Genomic DNA, 17,847 nt, shown 5'->3' with positions numbered 1-17,847 from the left:
GGACTTCTATTCCGATCTACTTTAAAACATGCGATATTGGTGAGCTACTCGTTCTTCTTCTCAAGTTGTTTGGAGATTTGTCTGCCGTCTTTGGCAGGAGTGGATTTTTTTCGTTGACTAATTTTTTCATGGTCGGATTTGCATTCCTACTCAGTTTTCAGCTGCCTATGATATATATATATATATATATATATATATATATATATATATATATATAGACGTCAAAACCATTACTTTTCCTAATAGAGGGAGAGGGTTTGCCGCTTAGAGTTACTATAACTAAATACTTATCAACTAGATATTTATCCCACGGGTTAAATTATTTAAATATATATAAAAACATAGCTAACATGTTTGTTAGCATAAAAAATCAATTATGAAATAAAAATCAATTGTTTACTCTTTTAAAATAATGAAATAGTGGCATATTAGAAAAAAAACTTTTTAAAAAAATATTAAGACACCTATATATTAAATAGATTTGAATTAACCTTTATTAACTTAAAAAAACCGCAAATAATGTCATAAGAAAATCATGATGTCATAGAATGCAAAGTCAAACAATTAGGAAGGCCAATTATCAGTAGGTCAATATATAAGGATAAAAAAAAATCAATTTGGATAAACTCATGATTTAAGTCATGAGAATTATATAACCCTATAGAAATCAAATTGAGAAAAGCGACGAAGTTGAGGTCTCAACTAACCTATTGTTGAATGATGAAATAAGAAAAGAAACAATTTAAAAAAAACAAATCTGAGTCATCCGGGCAAACCTTTCACTCGGGTTACGAGACCGAAAGCAAATAAAAACATAACAACGTCTAATTCCCAACTAGCTAAACATATTACCTCAGTTGGGAGAATGAGATTACCCCAAAGAAAGCAAAAAAAAAAAAAAAGACAAAGTACAACTCCCAAGCAACCTATTGCTGAAGGACGAAATAAAAAAGAAACAATTTAAAAAAATGAAAAAAAAAATCAAAGTCAATTCGAGTTAAGCCAATAAACTAACTACCTTGGTTATGAAACGAAAATAATCTAATAGAAAACAAATAAAAAAATCACAAAACTCACTTACTAACCAACTAAAATTGCGATTTGAGTCATGAGAATGAGAATATCCTATAAAAAGCAAACAAAAAAAAAATTATAAAGCCCAGCTCCCACCCAACCCATCATTGAAAGATGAAATAATTAAAAAAACGAGTTAGCTTGGCAAACTTGTAATCCAATTCATGAGAACATGATAACTTAATAGAAGGCAAATTGAAAAAAACCATCACGAAACTCAATTCTTAACCAACCAAACATTAAACATTGAAATTTAGAAGAAAAGGAATTAAAAAACAATAAAAAAAATAATCAAAGTCAACCCGAGCTAACTTTTCAAACTAGCGACTTGGATCGCGAGATCAAAATAACATTATAAAAAGCATATTGAAAATAATTATTAAGTTATTCAATGCCCAAACTCACTCAATGTTGAAAGGCGAAACTAAAAAAAAAATCAATTAAAAAAAACCCCAGGCCAACTTATATTAACTCGCCAAACTTGTGGATTGAGTTTTCAAATCAGAACCACCTATAGAAAAGAAAGAGAAAAAAAAATAATGAAGCCCCAAGGATGAGATTGAAAAAAAAATCAATTTTAGAAAAGGATCTAAACAAAGACTGAAGTCAACCTAGACTAACTTTCTGAACCTATAACTAAAGTGATGAGAGATGAAATTGAAAAAAAATCAATAAAACAAAATTTAAAACAAAATAAATAACAATAAAAAAAATACAAGGACCATATTTGACATGAAAATAAAATCATAAAACCCCTTTGTATTTTGGAGAGAATGATGCTAAAACGGAGGAGAAGATAGAGAAAAGAGAGAAGATAAAAAGGGAAAATCTACCGCCACACGCCTGCAACACTAACACACACAACATCATCAAAATGTGTTTGTTGAGACGTGTCTAGAGACACCAAGAAAGGTGATGGTTCAATACTGGAGGAAGTTACTTTCGCCACTAGAGCATTAATTGTTTTAGACTAATACAATTGAACATAATTTTACAAAACCAAGCATTGAACACGTGTTAGAATTTTTCCTCGACACCATAGGATCTCCTTTTATAAGCACTCAAAAAACAATGTTAAGTCGAATAAATAAACTAAATTTAAAAAGATTAAATTGAAAAAAAATAAACAAATTGAGTGACAAAAAAAAATCAATGTTGAACTTTTATATGACCGTGCAATTCAGCCCTGATTATTTAAATAAAAAGAGATTGAATATTTATCTATATTTCAAATTCAATCCCTATAACTCTAATCATTTTAAATTAACAAAATTTCATTTAATAGATCTAAACTGAGAATCCATTAAGTGACTTCCTTTTTTTATACCCTAAGACTCCATAAGCTAGGCATCTAAAACAAATAGCAAAGTCAAATTCCAAATAAATACAACTTTAAAGGAGTAATAAAAAAAAATTGAGGAATCAAATTAAAGAAAAATAAAGAATCAGAATGGAAAAAAAAAAAGTGTTTTGTTGTAATCCACAGTAGCATGGATGTTGGTGAACAACACTTTACCGACACCCTTTATTTTTTCTTAAACCTTAATTAATGTCCAACAATTAAACATATTATCTTTATATTAGGTTAAACTGGTTAAAAACTTTTAGCATTATAAATAAAATTAAAACTCATCAGTATTTTATTGTAGATTGTGCACAGTGCAATCCACAGTAAAACAACTAATGAGCCATTCAATGACAAAAAAAAATAAAAATGAACACACATTTAAGGATAGAATTTTATTTTTACATATTTATTGCATGGTATAATTACTCTCTTGCCTTAAAAAAAAACACAGCTGATTTTTTAGGGGAATTTTCAGATTTTCACATTTTTTGTATAGTATAATTGCCACATAGCCAATGAGGTCATCTTTTTTTGGCCCAAGGTCAAGGGGTTCTTTGGGCTTTTTATCCTTGGTTTTCTTGTAATAATCTTATGGGGTCAAGGGTATTCTAGTCTTTCTATAATTTAAAAAAATGATTGGTACGTGCGAAGCAAGCGCCCGTAAGTGGGAGGCGCTGACACCTTTTAAGGTGCAGCTTCTTGTAGTGGTTGTTGGCAGCCTTTCGAGGCGGTGTCCGAAAAAGCGCATCACCCTCTACATGGTAGGGCGGCGCATGTCAGCATCCATGGCATGGAAGAACTCCAGCGAAAAGTTTTCTCCGCCCCCCTCTTTTCTCTCTCCTCCACATCGAAAGGTGTGCTAACCTTGCAAAATTGCAAAGTCGTTCTTAATCTTTTGATAGTATCGAATTTGATTTATTTGTTTTTCAATTTTATCCATTTGCATTTGATTTTTTATGTTTTTTTTAATCAAATTTGATCCTTATTCTTTTGTTTTCTATTTATTTTGCTTTTAATCGTTTTCTGTTTGGATTTTATTTTTCGATAAATCCCTAATCTTTTTATTTTAATTTTTTTTTGTTAATCTTCATTATTATGATTGCAATTCTTTTTATTTTGAGTTCTCTTATTGATTAATTGTTTTATGGCAATTTCATCTCTCATTGTTTAATTTCATTGAGTTTTCATATCATATATGGTATTTATTTTTCTTTTATCATGCTTTTAAAACTCGGCCTAGGAGTCAACCCCTGTCATGTCTCAGGTTATGGGTTGGGTCGAATAATCGGGTTATCGGGGTCAATAAGATTTTTATTGTTTTTGTTTTGTTTTGTTTTGTTTTTATATTAAATATGATACTCATTCTCTTGATTTTTGATTTTTTTTAATCATTTTCTTGGTTTTTTTTTATTTCATTTTCTTTTTTTCAGATTTTGTTATCATTTTTTTAATCCTTTTCTTAATTTAGTTTTTTTTTCAATTTTATCCCTCAACATTTTATTTCATTTTTTTTTCTAATTTTGGTTATCATTCTTTTAATTACTTTTTTTTTAATCCTTTTTTTTTATTAAATCCCTTGTTATTTTCTTTAATTAGTTTTTATTCTAAATTTAATCCTCATTATTTTATTCACATTATTTTAATTGTTATTTGTTTTTCTTTAAAAATTTTGATGGTTAAAAAATTTGTTCAATTTTTTTTTATCTTCTACATAATTATCTCGATCTCATAATCAAAATTATTGATTTTAAAAATTAATCCAATTTAACTTAGATATTTTTTTTATTTCATTCTTTAACTTAAGCTATTGAACCTTAGCTTTCTATTCATTTTTTTTTTTTTATCTTTTATCCCAAATCATGAATTAATCAAGTAAATTCAAGTTCACTCATTACCATTATTTTTTTAAAAAAAAATTGACTCGTCTTATGGGTGACGTGGGAAAAAAATCTAGTATTCATTAAAGTTTGTTTGAAATTTAGATAGTAGTGGTAATTCAAAATACTTTTTATTTAGAAATGTTTTAAAATAAAATTATTTTATTTTTAAAAAATCATTTTTGATATCAGCATATCTAAACGATATGAAAACATAAAAAAATAATTATTTTAAGCAAAATTAAAGAAAAAATCCAAAATTTTTGAAAAACCACGTTTTCTAACCCACCCTAAGCATTGAGCATGCATAAAAAATGTCTTTCTCCGTATAGCTTATAGTTTGAAACTTTGAAGCAGTGGGGCAACTTTTTTACTGGAAACTGTATTTCTAAGAGAATTATGGCTTCCTATTAGGATATTGTCCCAACCACTGAACGAATGTTTCGATTATCCAACCACTTGTTATGATGTTACGCTAAACTAAACCGGAACTAATCCACTTCAAATGGCTGTTCAACCCCACTATCTCTCCCTATTCATCAATCTCATTGTTTATAAAACAACCTGCAAGGATCCACGGCCATGCACAACCCGATCCTCTCTGCCCTTAATTCTGTTCAAAAGTTCACTAACTCTGTTTTAATCTGGTTGAATATATAAGAATATTCCCATCAACTCCAACCAACTGTCTATTGGACAAACCTTATTGAATAAGGTGGTCAATCAAGGGCATAACTATGACAAATTCCATTACAGAGCTACAGATATAAAAAAATGGAACAAAAACACAGAATATGATTAATGCTTAAACAGAGTCATTACTAGTGCCTAGTGATGTATTCAGTAATTGTCCACTTGAATAATAACTATCTATTGGTAGAACCCTAATGAATAAGGCGGTGGGGGGAAGACCAGGATACGAGAGTGGAGGAGATGACCAACCATGGCCCTTTATCCCATCCAAAAGGATTTCAAGGAACTCTGATGCACCAGGGGATATGCGGACTATCAAAATAAAATTCAAATGCAAATTATCAGGAGCCCAAACTGAATAGCAGAAAATCACAAGTTGCTAATGCTGAATTTAGATGACAGAGTATACCGTTTATTTCAGAATAGGCAAACTGGAAACTTCACTCACACACATGGTGCTAGTTGTCTGTATGAGCTTATGTGTTTCGTCATCTAACTCCACATTATCCTTCTGCATACGCTCCTCAATTATAACTGGCATCTTACCTGCTTTCGCATAGGTTCGTAGAAGAGAATTATATATCATGGTACTCACATGGCCAGCATCCCGAAGTATAACCAAAAGTTGCTCTGCTCCTTCAATGTCGCCCCGCTCCTCCAGATTCTTGAATATATCTCCAATCAACCTTTTATCAGGAGTCCATTTTCTTACACTACACAAGGCTTTCTTAAAATTCTCTAAAACCTTTTCCATCTGCTCCATTTTCAGATGACCACAAGTAAGAAGCTCCCAGGTAGTATAACAGGGAGTGATGCCCTTTTGCACCATGCGCTGGCAAAAATTTTCAGCGTCTTCCATCTGATTTCTATTGATATAACTAGCAAGAACTATGTTTGAAACCCTAGAATCTCGAGTTGCAGAAACTGATTCCCACTCATTGTAGAGATTCTCTGCTCCTCCAAACTCCCCAAGTTTAACAAGTGAAGATATCATACAATTATATTCAGCATCATTCATTTTATTAAAGACCGAGTTCATCTTATTCCAGGTTCGATGTAGCCCATCCTTATCCTTCATGTTCGCATGCAAACTGAGAAGAGAGGAGTAGGTGACTCGATTTTTCTTTGAAGCTCTTTTCTCCACTTCCTTCAGAGTATACGCTGCTTTTTCAAGGCATTCCTTTTTGATATACAAGTTGGTTAACGTACTATACGTTACCCAATCTGGATCTAATTTTGACTTCTTCAGCTCCATAAAGACTTTCTCTGCTGTTTCCACATCGTTTTGCGAGGCACACGCAGTTAACCACATATTATAAGTAACAACATCAGGTGAAGTCTTTTTCTTTAACTCTTGAATGATCTCCGCGACCTTTTCCAACTGCCCATTTGCAACATACACTGATAGCATATGGTTATAAGGAAGAGCATTCTTCAAGAACCCACATTCAGACATTTTCTCCATCAAAGCCTCCGCTTTGGAGATCGATTTATTCTGGACATAAACATGGAGAAGAGCTGAACATGCTTGATAATCCCTCATTTTATCAGGAATATCTTCAAAGAACTTCTCTGCACTATTTAGACCACGAATTTTCGCAATCAAGTCCAAATGAACAGCATAATCACCCGGTACAAGCTTTATATCAGACTGCTTTGTCATCCATTCACACACCTACATATCTAATAACTAATCAGGTAAAAATCACAACAAAAGCACTCTAAGATTAACAGCAGCCTCCTAAATTAAAACAAACAGTTCTAAAAAATAAAGCAAAGACAATCAATCTGATTCTGACCTCGAGGGCGTGCTTGTACCGCTTCAGCTTACGGAGCTCTCTAACAATCCGGTTCAGCTCGTACTTTCGGACATTGTGTCCCTCTTCCTTCCATTTCCTTATTGTTATTACTGCACTCCGTTTTCCATACACCAAACTAAACAGCCTCCTTCCAAGCGTGTCTCCACCGCCACTCTTTTTCCCTTCTCCTCCGCTAACAATACCCTTCTCCGTCACTGCTGTAGCCGAGAACTGCCGCGCGGCGGCTGCAAGGGTTCCCCGCACGTTCCGCACCAACATTTCCAAAATGCAGGCCGAGGTTCTACACTGGGCTGGATATTTAAACAAAATGCATGGGCTTATATGAGGCTTTAATTGATTGAGCCCTAAACATTAAAGCCCAAGAAGAAAACATAGCTAGTTCTAGCTTCAGTAGACGCGCGAGATAACTTTGAAAATCTCAAATCTCCAACGAACTCGGTGGCCAAGCTTGGTGCCCACTCACAAAATGAATTAAAAAATAAATTACTAAATATAAATAGCAGACTCTCCCATCGTATTACTCTCTTTTAATTTCTTGATTCCCTCGTTTTGCAGTCGCGCTCTCTATTTTTTTATTCTTAAAAAGATTCAATGCCAGGCGGGAATTCTGCTGCCGCCGGCGGGAAGATCGGCGTGAGAATCGTAGTAGTCGGAGACCGTGGAACAGGAAAATCGAGTTTGATTGCGGCGGCAGCCACCGAATCTTTCCCTGAAAACCTATCTCCCGTGCTTCCACCCACTCGCCTCCCTGCCGATTTCTTCCCCGATCGCGTTCCTATCACTATCATCGACACTTCTGCAAGGTAAGCATTTCTGTATTTTATACACACATACGCATTGTATACGTATTTTTAATGTTAGTTAAAAGTTAGTTTGCTTGAATTTGTTAAAGCTTGGAGAGTAGAGGAAAGCTAAATGAAGAATTGAAGCGAGCTGATGTGATTATATTAACTTACGCGTGTGATTTTCCGTTGACGCTTACTCGTTTGAGTAGTTTTTGGCTTCAGGAATTTCGTCGATTAGAGGTTTTTTTTTTTTTTCTGTTTTCTTATTTACAATTTTTGTAATTATAATGTAGGTTATTAGTTGGTGAATGTAATGTTACTTTGTTTTTTTTTATTAGGTGAAGGTACCGGTGATAGTGGTGGGTTGCAAAGTAGATTTGAGAGATGAGAACCAGCCGATTAGCCTCGAGCCGGTTATGGGACCAATCATGCAACAGTATAGGGAGATTGAGACCTGTATAGAGTGCTCTGCTGTTACCCTTATGCAGGTATTTATTCTCTGGATAGAGGCAATTGAATTTCATAGCAAACAATTACATCTAAGAATTTATTGAGACATGCATAGAGCGCTCTTCTGTTTTGTTTCGTTATGTTATGATGAATTGTAAAATGTTGTAAGAGAAGGGAAAGTTGGTAGTGATGTCGAGAGCTATAAAAGTAGAAAAGGATAAAGAACTAAGGGATTTTTTCCCTGCAACTAGTTCTGTTTTGATGACCAGGCTTCCAAATTTTTTAGCCTTTTGTGTTGGAAGGCAGAACTTTTTGGTTCATATAGAGGTGTTGTCATGCTTTATTAGAACATTAACCTTGTTATTTTCTGCGTTGAAACTCACATGGTAGCAGTATAAAAGGTTAGAACTTAAGAACCAAAGTTAACTATATGTAGGTCCCTGACGTTTTCTATTATGCTCAAAAAGCTGTACTTCATCCAACAGCTCCTTTGTTTGATCAAGACACTCAAGCTTTGCAACCCCGATGTATAAGGGCATTGAGAAGGATATTTATTCTATGTGATAGTGACATGGATGGTGCACTCAATGATGCAGAGTTGAATGATTTTCAGGTTTCCTTTCCCTTTTCTACTCTTTTACATTTCTTCATTGACAAATTGAATATTACAACAAACAATAAAAATTATTAAACATTCACTCTCTCAATAATGGCAAACTATATTATTAAAATAATGAGAATGATAATCCAAAACGGAGAATACGATTTCCTTCTAGTAAAAAGGAACCAGAAATTAAGACATTGCGGGACCCCGATTCACTGAATATCAGTTAGAGTAACTTCTTTGAAAACCCCTCTAATGCTAGGCAGGGTACCCCTTAAGAAGCCCAGAGCTACTTTTCAATTCTGTTGCTGGGGATTCTGACATGTTGCAATAATGGTAACCAGGTTAAATGTTTTGACTCTCCACTGCAGCCTGCTGAAATAGTGGGTGTGAGAAGAGTTGTGCAAGAAAAGAAGAAAGAAGGGGTCAATGACCTGGGGCTTACCCTTGAAGGGTTCCTGTTTCTCCATTCTCTTTTTATAGATAAAGGGCGCCTTGAAACTACTTGGGCTGTTTTGAGAAAATTTGGCTACGGCAATGATTTAAAACTCAGAGATGATTTTCTTCCAGCTCCATCAAAGCATGCTCCTGATCAGGTGTGTGTGACTGATATACATTATTGGACTGCTCGTCTGGTGTTGGTTCTTATTAATTATTGTAGAGTTTGTTCTGTCATCATGCAGAGTGTAGAGTTGACAATTGAAGCTGTAGACTTTGTTCGTCGGGTGTTCCGATTGTTTGATACCGATAATGTATGTATTAACTGTTACCAGATTATTGATCGTCACTTCCTGGAAGTTTGTTTTCTTTTTCCGTTCATATGTAATTTACCTCCAAAAGATTTCTAATGTTTCAATCTTTACACTTAATAGTATGGAGCCTTACAACCTACTGAACTTGATGAGCTATTTTCAACTGCTCCAGAAAAGTAAGTCTGGTTATTTGCTTTTGTTCCTTGATTTTCTTTGCTATAATTTGCCAGTGTTTGTTCACTGTGTATTTTCTTGGGTGCATTGGTCTCTCTTGGGTGAAAAATGATACGAGCAATAATTCCACAAATTGCATGCATCTAACTTACACATCATATGTGATGATGAAAGAATACATGTTTCTCATTTTAAACTTACACGTCATCAGTTTATACAGGAGTTTGAACAAAATACAACCTTGCATCCCCATGCTTCATGTGGGTCTAAATTTAGACAATTTACCCTGCTTCAAAACAGTATGCAGGCCTGGTTTTATTCAAGATAGGACTGGACTTTATCAGACAGAATAGGACTAGGGTGTTATTGGCTCTAAGTATGAAGGGGAGGGATGGTATGGAAAAAAAATGCTTCTGATGCTTGTCCATGAGATTGGACAAGGTGATGGTAGGAGGTGGAGCAGAAATTCACATATTGTCCTGTACTATGCATGAGCAAAACACTAAAACAATAGAGTGGCCCCACCTATCACTGCAATGTACACTAGTTAGCTTATTTCAACTATTTTTTGCCTTTAACGCAAAAAATCATGCAAAGCTGAACTCCTTATAAACTCTCCATGATAAAAACATATGTTCAAGGATTGGAATGAAAGAGCCAAATTTTTCGTATTTAAATTTATCTAAATGTTACAAAATAGAAAGCTCATGAAAATGCCACTTCAATGCAAAGAGCAATAAACATTTATATCTCAGAACAAGATCATGAAATGAACAAGCATAGCTGCAGATTTACTACATCTTCAGTTTTCCTTCTATTGCTGGATTCGGTTAATGAGCTAGATGTTTGATCCAATTCTAAATTCTACAAAAACAAAACAAAATATAGGATATTTTTCTAGGCATGTATTTTTCCTCCTTCCTAAAAGTTTGGGAATATTTCATTGTTATGTCAAAAAATATTTTAAGGTATGCTTCCTGTAGATAGAATATCGAAACAAAATTCTATTGATCAATGGTTGAAAGCTGATAACAAGCAAAGCAGGTTTGGCACGTCCATTTCTTGTTTCTTTAAAGGTAGTTTTGCAATGCTGCATAAGGGCTGCTTCCTGATTGTCCAATCTCTGGAGGACTTTGTATCTTGTTAATTATGAGGAGGAACTTATGATATTAGGATGATGAGAAGCAAGCATGAAGATATGAAAAATTGGCTTGTCATCTCTTTCCTGTTGCAGCTGCTACTGCAAGATCTCAAATTTTTTGTTTTTCTGTCAAAGGGAGGCTTTGATTGCAAATACAGTAATTTGTTTTTGAATGACAACTGCAAATACAAGAACATTGTTTTTTCTTTGTATGGCTTCACAGCATTGCCAACAATTATCTAGGATATAGCATTGAGGGTATTAGGCATAGCTACATTTCCTCTCAGTTTCTGTTGAAGTTATTTTCTTTTGACTGCATCTGCATTGGAAGCAAGGACTAAATATTATCCCTTTTCCAATCTGCTTTTTTTTCAAGTTTCCTAAGGTCTTGCAAATTGCTGTAATGGGGTTTCTTCTGTTTACATAGTACTTGTAAATGTGCTATTCATTTCTATATTTCAGTCCTTGGGGTGAGGCTCCTTACAAGGATGCTGCAGAGAGAACCACACAGGGAAATTTAACTCTGAAGGGTTTTCTATCTGAGGTTTGCAGTGCTAACTACTCTTTATCTAGTTCCTGCTCATTCTTGGTGGCTTTAACGCATTCCAACATGTTATACTATGTGACAACAGCTTTCTCTTGGCCACCTTAAACAATTTACTTTCTTGCCCGTTTCTATTCCTTTTGTTGTTTGATGGTGGTGAAGGCATGATGCGTGGAAACATCTGACATCAGCCTTCTGAAAAGTCCTCTTAAACATGAAAAAATAATGGATGTTTTTGGAGGCTTACAAAAGATACTATTAAATGAACCAATGGTGATGATATGCTTATAACTTGGTAAAACACTTGGTGCCAGTATTCTGTGAAAGTTATGGAGTCCTTATTCAGAGGAATCTGCTACTCTGGCTATCTTATTATGATGGAAGCTTGGTTGGTGCTTATCCAATTTGTCTGGGAGAGGCCTATCTTTATATACTGCTTCGAAGTTGTTTTGCTATAATTGCTTATCTTCTATATTGTTTCCTCGTACTAAAAAATTGACCTGTGGTTACTGTTTATCTCTTTCTGTGTCTTTTCTACTCTTCTTTCTCTTTTCTGTGTTTTTGGGGAAGAATATCCTTATTTTCTCTAGAAAATGAAAGACTTCTTTATAAATATTTGTCTACATCCATTTTTTATCTCGTCACTTTTAAGTCCATTACTTTTAATCTTCTTGTGCTATCTGTCAAATTTATTTATATTGAACATTTGTTTGCAGTGGGCTCTTATGACCATGCTGGATCCACAAGGTAGTTTGGCTAATTTGCTATACATTGGATATGGAGGAAATCCTGCTTCAGCACTTCATGTTACTCGGAGAAGATCCGTTGATCGTAAGAAGCAGCAAACAGAAAGAAATGTTTTCCACTGCTTAGTTTTTGGCCCTAAAAATGCTGGAAAGTCCACTCTGTTGAATTCATTCTTAGGAAGGTATTGTCTCAAACCTATGTCATGTCCATTGTAGCCAATATGCCCTAGATAATTTCTTCTGTTAACTTCTCTGAGTCATTCAAGGAGAACCTAGTTTGTTTTGTTTCCAGTTGTTTTATTTTTTTAGTTCTGCTTTCTACCAAGCAATAGTAATTTTCTGCTGCCAATTCCAACACAGGCCATTCTCAGAAAGTCATGAACTGATAGCTGGTGAGCGCTATGCAGTGAATGTTGTTGACCAGCATGGGGTACGTATGGTAGCCACTCTGTTGGGTGGTAGTTCTATAGAATACCATTCTAAACAGGTCTTTTTCAAAACATGAGTGAAAATTATGTTTCAATGTGTATTTATGATCTGATATTAAGGAGAATGTACCGGGTCATCTTCATCAAAGTATCATAGACATAAGGTATATGGTCATGCAGTTGTCCTTGCAGGGGAATAAGAAGACTCTTATTTTGCGAGAGATACCAGAAGACGGAGTGAAAAAATTTCTATCCAATAAAGAATCTCTGTCGTCCTCTGATGTTGCTGTATTTGTTTATGACAGGTAAATTTGACTGGTGATTTTTAGCAGGCAAGTTTGACTCTCTTGTATTTATTGGTAGTCCATTAGTTGGTAGATGATCTCTTTTATGACCATATATTATATCTGTCTCAATTATTTGACTCTGATTGGTGCATGTTATCTTCATTTTACCAAATTCTTCAACTATTGGCTCTGCTCCATCCTCCACAAATGCATGTGCCATGTGAGTTTCACGTGCACATACCTTTAAAGTGTATGAATGGCATTGATTCTATTGGAAGGGGAAGAAATATACTATTGGAATTAGTTTCTTCTTTATACTTTTTTATTTCCTCTCTTTAAATATATAGATATCATGGCATGACATATAATTCTTATTGCCAGTTCGGATGAATATTCATGGAAAAGGTCAAATGAACTTCTTGTAGAGGTTGCTAGGCATGGAGAAGAAAGTGGTTATGGGGTGCCTAGTCTCATTATCGCTGCTAAGGATGACTTGGATCCACATCCAATGAGTGTGCAAAAATCAGCAAGGGTATACATTTTGTCATTGAAACCTCATCTTTGCATGCCCAATTTCCGAAATTTGGTACCACTTGTAAAATCTTGCAACTTCACATACACATTGCCGTCACTTGTATTATTTTTAAGCTATGCTTGTGGTGATAGTTCCAAATTCGTCTTCAGGTTTGCCAGGAGCTGGGAATAGGGGCTTCTATTCCTATCAGCTCAAAGCTCGGAGATATGAATAATGTTTTCTGCAGGATCTTAAGTGCCGCCGAACACCCTCATTTGAACATTCCTGAAACTGTGGCCGGGAGGAAACGCAAGCAGTTCCACCAGCTTGTCAATCACTCTCTCCTGTTTATGTCAGGTTAAGCTTCCCACCCCCACTGGGGAAAAAGAAAACTCACTACACTGATGCATGAACACAAACGACACTCATATCATGCTATACATGTCTGCATGAATTGTCTCAACTGTGTTTTACATGTGCAGTAGGCGCTGCTTTTGCTGTTGCTGGAATGGCAGCTTTTCGTGCCCACAGTGGAAGGAGAAATTCTCCTAGCTAGCTTCTATATGATTTGACCAATCATCAACTCCTGCTATTTGCTGGCTTTGAAACTTGAAGGAAGGCTTTTCCAAGTTTTTGCAATTGAAGCTCATGATGGAACCCGTGTATATAAAACATCTACAATTCTTTCAACCACTCTGCAATAACCATCTAATTCATGTTCTGATTTGTTTCTCTCTATAATTTTGCTAAGCCTCAATCATTTTTCTAGTTTGCTAGGATTTATGCCTTTGGCATTGTTGAAGACCGTCTCCTTTTGCCGTGGTGCTATCAAACCTCTCTCTCTTTATAATTGTATCTATGTGCGCGCGTCCCAGTTTGTGTATTTGTATATAAGAAAATCACCTTGCTCAGGCACACCTTCCCTCCCCCGTATGGTTGTGTTAAGAGCACGGTTGTCTAAACCGGACCTGATATGGCGGGCCTTGCCCAGCCAGCCACCAGGTTACTGATTCAGTGGGGAGGGTTGAAATGAATTGCTTAAAATAAAATAAAATAATTAAAATCTGAAATGAAAGTAGTTTAGTTGCTCTGTTCTGTCTCGTATTTGGAAAATTACAATTTGCATTCTATACATTATATAACACTTTATATTCTTACTAATTAAATTGTAATTATTTTATAAAATGACTTGGGTCTACAGTTATATTTTTTTTATGATTTAATTGGAATAAAATAATAAATAAATATTAAAGGTGAATTTTATTTTAGGCTCTCAGGTGTGAATAAATTTTATTCTTGATATTTTATTTATTAATTTTATTATAAAAGAATTGATAAGTTCTATACATTTGCTCATAGAAAAGTTAGAATTTACTATTAAATTGACATTGATTAATTTAGATAAAGTATATGTTTTATGGTATTAAAGTATTTTTTTGGTTATTGCAACTTTTCTTATTGCTTTTATTAACAAGTCTAGTATTTCAATGCTTCGTGGTTATAATTTTGATAATTGGAAGAAAAATATATTCTAAAGTAAACTTGAAAAATATATCTTGAAATAGGATATTTTTGTGTCTATACAATCAACAAAATCTAAGTCTGAAAAACCAATCACCTCAAGGTGACCAGTATGCCTATAAGTAATCAATATACCTAATAACTTTCTAAACAGTTTTTTAATGGTCTATTCCTGGATTACTTTATATCTTCCCAACATTTTTATTACAAATACCAAGTTAAATCTTATCCAGACATGTGCATATATCAATTTATCAATTGTAGATGCATAGAGAATGTTCCTTGTCTCTTTTTTTTCAATGCTTTTTGTAGGCATTGATTTTGATTGAATTTGTTACCTTTGACAATGAGTACTATCAAAGATGCATAATTTGACTTCTTGAATCTTTCCAAAACTTTTTCAATATAGATATTTTAAGATGATTTTAATGTCCTTTAATACATGTCTCTTTCACATTAAAGTTTTGAGAAAGAAATTACTTTGTATGATTTAGCATATGAAGATCATTACCCCTATAAAAAAAATTGAATTATTTATAAGATTATCTTTATATTTTATTTAATAATTAAAGAGTCTTTCTAAGTAAAATTATTATAAATGAACTGAAATTCAATGTCCTAATACTCACTTTTGGGAATTGAATTCTCCATCTCATATCTCATATGAATCTATGTCTCCCCTCTCCATAGAATTCTATGAATTCTTATAAAGCTCCTTATTTTGGAACTGTCTTTGTTAAGACCACCATTGTTCAAGCGATTCATCAATGCCAAACTCATTTCTCCAGCGAATCGTGTTCTTGAGCATGGCGAAGGCAACTTTCACCGTGAAATCCATTTAAATATTTCGTCATGTGCATGAATGGCTCTCATGGAGCTCTGCCAGCACTTCCGAGTACTTAATTTCTTGCCATAAATCATAATCAAAGAACTGTTTTTTTTCCCCCTCCATGGAAAAAGAAACTTGAATGGACAAAGTGATATAGCGATGATCACGGATGGGTACTTGGGGGGCAAGGACTCTTGAATCCTCCTCGGGCTATTTTTGTAGGAGACAGTCCCTTTGCTCGCCACTTAATGTTTTCCATATTTGTTTCCTTGATGGGACTTGTTTGTCGTAATTTTCTATCATTCCATCATCTAACAACCTTACAATTTTAAGGTAATAGCATAATAATAATAATAATAATTAAAAAAAATACAGATTAAATGCTAGTCATTGCTATTAAAATTAAATAAACTGCATCCAAATATGAACTTGAAATCACAGCTTGTATGAAAAACTCTTCATTTTATAATTTTATGGGGTCATTTTATAGATATTTAATTGAATTGAAATTATATTTGGCATCGGCTGAAGCATGAAAGCTGGGCGATTTTAGAATATAATTTTATTTCATTTAAATTAAAAATTATCATAAAAAATTATATTATTAACTCAAAAAAATTAATTAGATTTATAATAAATATTAAATTTATAACAAATATATAAAAAATGATTAAATTTATGAACTAACTAAATAAGAAGATATGTAAAAAATATTTTAATATTTTATATTATTAAAAAGTACTTATTTATAAAAGCAAAACACTGTATTTTTCATGTTTTTTCTTGGTTTGAAAAACTTGTATTGAAAACCCTCTAAAAGTATGAATTTGAAAACTAGAAAAGTAGTTCTTCAGTTTTCTAGAGAGAGAAATATATTGTATTTAAATAGAAAGTTCCAGTTTCTTCAATTTTTCAGAAAATTGAAGTATTGTTCTGATTTTAAATAGCCCCTTTAACAAGTTAATGAGGTTTAATAAAAGTAGAGATGAGCCTTTCACTAACTAATGACATCTCCTCTTCTGCGTAGGGGAAAAAAAAACACCCTGTAGGCTGTAGTTGTTTGTTTGTTACAGTAGATGAAATGGCTGTCAGCAACACCTAGAAATAGTTTTCATACTCGACTCGAAGACCGCCCACAAGAAAAATATAGGTTATTAAATCAACTCATGGATCTCTCGATGAATCTAGGTCAATTATTTTATTAAAACACTAATATTTTCTTCTTCTCTTGAGTTGATTCATCCATTTTCAGAACTTGTTTGTTTCAACTAAAAGCTCAACCCGATAAAATCTTTAAATCTTAGAAATTTTGGGTGAACCTACCAAACAGTTTGTCAACCACGCGGCTAGCTATTTGACAACGATAATTATTTCAATTGTCACCATAGACCCTGCTTTTCTTGGCGCACAGTGTTTGGTTGTGTTCATTGATTGAACACTTCATGAGCACCATTCATGGTAGCATCATAGCGCAGTCACTTTGGAGACATGGTGCAGATTCATGCAGCTGATACGGATCTTTAAAACGTGTTCGTCTTCAATTATATGATAAATGCTGGTAGGGAAAGTCAGGTTTTGATGAGTGAAAGAGAGCAGAGGTATCAGCTAGGGCAAAGGGAAGATCTCCTTTAAGAGATGCGGTGAAATCGACTGAGCATCTCGTGAAAATGAGAAGCGGATGATGTGAAAGGGTTGGATTCTGGTAAATCAACTTGACAAAGAAAGAGTTAAAGGAGATCTCTCATTTCACTGATGCGATCCATCACTCCCAAGAACAACATTGATCCCGCTATCTTCACCATTGTCTCAGCCTTATGTTTTGCTTGATATATGGGCATGGCGTGCTTTTGACTGTTTCCTCCATGCGTGCATCATATCAAATATATTTGTCTTCACATTACACACATTTCCATTGTATAGCTGTAAGAGACAGAATCTGACCATGACTTGATAGATATATGTTAATATGCTCTTCACTTCCTGCAATTTAGGCAAGTGCTGGGCAAATTGAAACATTTAATGGTGATCAAAATTGAGATTTTTTCTAAATGTTATGGATGCCGCCGTACGTGCCCCTGCAAAGCAAACCCTAATTATGCCCTTGAGACCAAATTATGTGCAAATAAATCGATATATTAATTGTTGTATTAGTGTTTATATATACATTTACCTAATAAACCATTGGAATAATTACCTAATATTCTAAAAACAATTGTGGGTTGTCATTATTTATTTAAACAGGAAAGCTGCTCTCTCTATT

At 34.0% G+C, this 17,847-nt stretch overlaps 2 protein-coding genes across 7 annotated transcripts; one reads left to right on the top strand and one right to left on the bottom strand.

Moving 5' to 3' along the window:
- Window positions 1-4,964: 4,964 nt before the first annotated feature.
- Window positions 4,965-7,102, bottom strand: LOC133694112 (pentatricopeptide repeat-containing protein At4g02820, mitochondrial). 3 transcript variants are annotated; one of them, XM_062115557.1, is made up of 3 exons: window positions 6,792-7,102; window positions 5,402-6,667; window positions 4,965-5,304 (listed from the first exon to the last, which is right to left on the bottom strand). In XM_062115557.1, exons 1-2 carry the CDS (start codon window positions 7,068-7,070, stop codon window positions 5,405-5,407), a joined length of 1,542 nt encoding a protein of 513 aa, XP_061971541.1. In that variant the 5' UTR covers window positions 7,071-7,102; the 3' UTR covers window positions 4,965-5,304; window positions 5,402-5,404. The 3 variants fall into 3 exon arrangements, with proteins under 3 accessions (XP_061971541.1, XP_061971540.1, XP_061971543.1); XM_062115556.1 differs by having other exon boundaries at window positions 4,965-6,667; XM_062115559.1 differs by having other exon boundaries at window positions 4,965-6,675; window positions 6,792-6,928.
- Window positions 7,103-7,225: 123 nt separating this feature from the next.
- On the top strand, window positions 7,226-14,092 carry LOC133694110 (mitochondrial Rho GTPase 2-like). Of its 4 annotated transcripts, none has more exons than XM_062115555.1 (14): window positions 7,226-7,615; window positions 7,705-7,837; window positions 7,936-8,085; window positions 8,484-8,660; window positions 9,023-9,247; window positions 9,335-9,403; window positions 9,524-9,579; window positions 11,181-11,262; window positions 11,979-12,190; window positions 12,369-12,438; window positions 12,617-12,741; window positions 13,105-13,255; window positions 13,408-13,594; window positions 13,720-14,092. In XM_062115555.1, the coding sequence occupies exons 1-14, from the start codon at window positions 7,404-7,406 to the stop codon at window positions 13,791-13,793; spliced, it is 1,923 nt and encodes a 640-aa protein (XP_061971539.1). In that variant the 5' UTR covers window positions 7,226-7,403; the 3' UTR covers window positions 13,794-14,092. The 4 variants fall into 4 exon arrangements, with proteins under 4 accessions (XP_061971539.1, XP_061971538.1, XP_061971536.1 ...); XM_062115554.1 differs by having other exon boundaries at window positions 8,996-9,247; window positions 12,629-12,741; XM_062115552.1 differs by having other exon boundaries at window positions 8,996-9,247; window positions 13,723-14,092.
- The last annotated feature ends 3,755 nt before the right edge of the window (window positions 14,093-17,847 follow it).

Source organism: Populus nigra, chromosome 5 (assembly GCF_951802175.1).
Source record: "Populus nigra chromosome 5, ddPopNigr1.1, whole genome shotgun sequence".
NCBI lineage: Eukaryota > Viridiplantae > Streptophyta > Magnoliopsida > Malpighiales > Salicaceae > Populus > Populus nigra.
Note: the sequence above shows the minus strand (reverse complement) of the source record. Positions and strands in the feature narration are given on the sequence as shown.